Below are 3,670 nucleotides of genomic sequence, written 5' to 3'. Positions count from 1 at the left end.
AATAACAATGCACAATAGTATAACTCCTGTCAAACTTTCATCATATGTCTGCCTAATATTCTGGAAGGATGTTATTAGGTGTCTGTCAGAGTATGTTTAACATTAAGGTCCTTTTGAACGTCAACATTTGTGTACTTGGAACATATCCAAAGGATTTCAAACAGACTTCCAAACGGACCAAGCTTCTGGATTTTGGCCTTTTTCAAGCCAGGAGGGCTATCGCTTTATGTTGGAAAAGTACGGATTGGTAGTAGTAGTAATAGCAGCAGTAGTAGTTGTGGTAGTAAATCGACTTGATAATGAAGAAAATTAACACATTTGTTGCAATAGTAATTTATGCACTAACTACATTACTACTTGTACTACAACATTTGAATCATCAGGTCTTCCTCATTTTCCTCAATTGTTCATATTTGGTTTATTAAAATAATGATATTGTGGTCATTGTTAAAGAATGTCTGCTATTATTATGAGTATTATTATTTGTATAATGCACTTTCTGCCTTCCTGTCATTAGGAGTTAGAAATGTAATGGCTATGTAATAGATTAGAACCTTCATTCTCCTAAACTGCTGGGACATTTCCCTATAGCCAATACCTTTTATATTTTCTACTCTTCACTTACTTGTCAGCATAGGTCGGCATTGATGTATAGAGCCGACAGAAGACCTTGTTTATATTGGCATCATATTGAGAGGTGCAGTGACGCGTCCTAAACCAGGAAGTATAAACTGCTGGTTCCCTCGACAAAAAGCAATGGGATTTCTCCACAGGGTTTTGGAAAATAGCTGGAAATAAGGTCTGTGGAAAACAAACCTGTTTGATAAATGCACGTTTTGTTCAGCCGGATAATCTCCACATGTCTACCCTACTTTTATAATTTTCGAATCATAAATCTAATCGATAGATTATAAAAGGGTTTTAGGACGCGTCACTGCACCACTAGAAGCCAACTCCATCGATCAAGCTGGCTGAAACGTTCTCTCCCTCTTCTTCTCATGCTCCCTGTCACTCTCCTTTAACTCCTCCGGTGACTTTCTTTTATTTAAAGATAGTTTTTTGCCCGGCGCTTGGCCGGTTACCGCTGGTATTAAAAACATTTTGGCAAAGGTGGCGCGATAGTCTGTAGTGAAGGAGCGCGCTCTCGCTCACGGGAGCCTGCTCGCGCTGCGCTCCGCAGCAAACAGCTGTTTGCTTTTCACCCAACAACGACAACCGACTCAAAAAACGCTATGTTGTAGCGTTGATAAACGAAACAATTTAACTAAATTGCTATTCAAAGCAATATTTTTAGTGGCCCGAGCGGGCAAGAGGAAAGTACGTTATGTTGGCCCGTGGTGTCTAAGTAGTGCTTCCGAGCCATATTAATAGTAGTAGCTTGTAGTAGTAGTAGTAGTAGTAGTAGTAGTAGTAGTAGTAGTAGTAGTAGTAGTAGTAGTAGTAGTAGTAGTAGTAGTTGGTTGAAGGAACTTTCTGGTAGTGTTGGTGTAGGAAGACTGACATTTTGTCGGTCGAACGCACTTATTGTAAGTCGCTTTGGATAAAAGCTTCAGCTAAATGCAATGTAATGTAACATACATCGCTAAGGGCAAGCGGAAGGACTTTCTTCAGCTCTGGGAGCCGTTTATGCACATTATGAGGGACTGCCTCTGAAAGGAAACTGTGAAATTACATTGTTTTACTTTATTTGTAGGCCTAAGCTTTTAATACTGGTGCAAGTTGATGGTGTGAGTATGCGTATGTCTGTGATGTACATGGTTTTTGGTTGTTGTTCAATAAGAAAATACCAATAAACATATTGTGAAAAAAACAAACAAGGCACAATAGTTCCCCTAAAACAGCCACACTCACCAGGGCGAGGTCAGAGGAGGGGAGAGCGTAGCTGAACGGATCCGTCCCTCCGTCCTGAGAACCAAACGGATCCGTCTCCACGATGGCGTTCACTTTGCCTCCAAACGGGTCGGAGTCGCCCCTATTGTTCCCCGTGGATCTGAACGGGTCAGTTGAAGCTGTGTTGGGAGGTTTGGAGCTGAAAGGATCTGGATCAGCTGCTGGAGCCGAGTCAGAGGGTTTGGATGCAAACAGGTCGGGTTCTGGGACTCCAGTGGTCGTACCGAAGGGGTCCGCTGAGGCAGAGAAAGGGTCTTCTGAGGAGAAGGGGGCGCTGGAGGCCTGGCAGAAAGAGTCCGCTGCAAACGGATCGGATCCTTTAAACGGATCTTCTCCAAATGGATCTGGTTTAAGAGAAGAAGCAACAGAAACAGAACGTTTGAAAGGGTAGATCATGCATTTCCTTTTTGAGGATTTCCCAGACATGAAGGAGATTAGTTTGCCTATTTATCACTTTTAAATATACAGGTTTAACTTCGATGACTCACCTGGAACTTCTGTCTTTCCAAACGGATCATCTTTGAATGGATCGTCTATGAGGAACAAAAAAAAACAATATAGGGATTTAATTTGAAGACGATATAAAAACGGGTTTGAGAAAACATCCTAACCTATTTGTTCGATTGTTTTTATTAAAGAAAATGGGTTGCATTATATACATTTGAATCCTCCAATCCATCAAGTATAACATAAAAAACAAGCAGATTTAGTGGAAACTAGTAACGTAAAGAACACTTCGTACAATACAGTACATTTAATTAAATCTGTAGGTAAACCTCAATATGAAGTTTGAACTGAAATGCATGCCTTTGAGGCTTTTGTGGGCCGAGTGCAAACCTGTTAATCATACTGTTTGATCAACATCTTGAAATGCTAAATAACAGCTTTTTACAAACCGGTGTCCCAAGAATTGAGAAATAAGACTTGTGTGCATAAAAAAAGTCTAAGATCTTCCATTTCAACTTGTAAAAAAAGGGGCGCATAATTATACTTTATAGATTAGCGTTTATTAAAGATTCAAAGGTTTTATTGTTATATGATAAGATAAGAAGTACTTAATGTTTGTGTTGCAGCTGCATAACAAAACAAGGCATTTTACAATACAAATGAAAAGACTAGAAATAAACAAGAAAAATATACATGTTAGCAGCGTTTCCGCCAGGGGGGCGTCTTGCCGTCATTTGCCGCCCTTATTCAGCTCGGAACGCCCTGAACTCGAGCCGAGGGCGTCCAAAAAGAATAATAATTCGAGAGAAGATCAAGTTTTTATCGCTTGAAATGACGAAAAGGAAAAAGGACAAGGACATCCCTCTGTTGGAGGGGCAAAGGAGTTTGGTGGGATTATTTTCGCCGCCAGCAAAGCGCGTTCCTGTGACGGAAAGTGTACTGCCGGCGAGCCTTGACGGGGGTTGCTAGTGGAGCACGCGCGTGAACTGCGAGCACCGGAGCCTCGCAGCGGCAAAACTGAGGCTCTGTGGTAACATGAAGAGCCGTTTGGGAGCCGAAAGAGCCGGCTCTGTATTCTCCATGACACAGACAGTCTGTGGTTTGTACTTGTTTCACTTCTGTCTAGTTTCTGAACAGATATGAGGAGCTGTGAGCTCTGAGGGCTAACAGCTAACGGCTGATGTTGGTTCTGTGGTTCTCATTGAAGATGACGTCATGGCTCCGCCTACACTGCGTTACTATAGTTACTGCCCCAGCTACTGAACTGTAATGGAAACGCAGCATGAAGTGAGCCTGGCCTACCAAGGCCTAACGAGGCCTAGTCATACCGTAC

General features: G+C 42.0%; 1 protein-coding gene across 1 annotated transcript; it reads right to left on the bottom strand.

The window, feature by feature from the left end:
• Nucleotides 1-1,851: 1,851 nt before the first annotated feature.
• LOC104954508 (epidermal growth factor receptor substrate 15-like) lies at nucleotides 1,852-2,423 on the bottom strand (the record flags this gene model as incomplete). Its single annotated transcript, XM_010781623.1, has 2 exons — nucleotides 1,852-2,234; nucleotides 2,379-2,423. Coding segments are annotated over 2 exons (428 nt in total), but the record flags the coding sequence as incomplete, so codon positions are not given.
• Nucleotides 2,424-3,670: the final 1,247 nt, after the last annotated feature.

The sequence above is a fragment of the Notothenia coriiceps genome, unplaced genomic scaffold, assembly GCF_000735185.1.
Source record: "Notothenia coriiceps isolate Sejong01 unplaced genomic scaffold, NC01 NC01_scaffold00023449, whole genome shotgun sequence".
Lineage (NCBI taxonomy): Eukaryota > Metazoa > Chordata > Actinopteri > Perciformes > Nototheniidae > Notothenia > Notothenia coriiceps.
The sequence above is the reverse complement of the archived record's forward strand: the minus strand, read 5'-3'. Positions and strand labels throughout refer to the sequence as shown.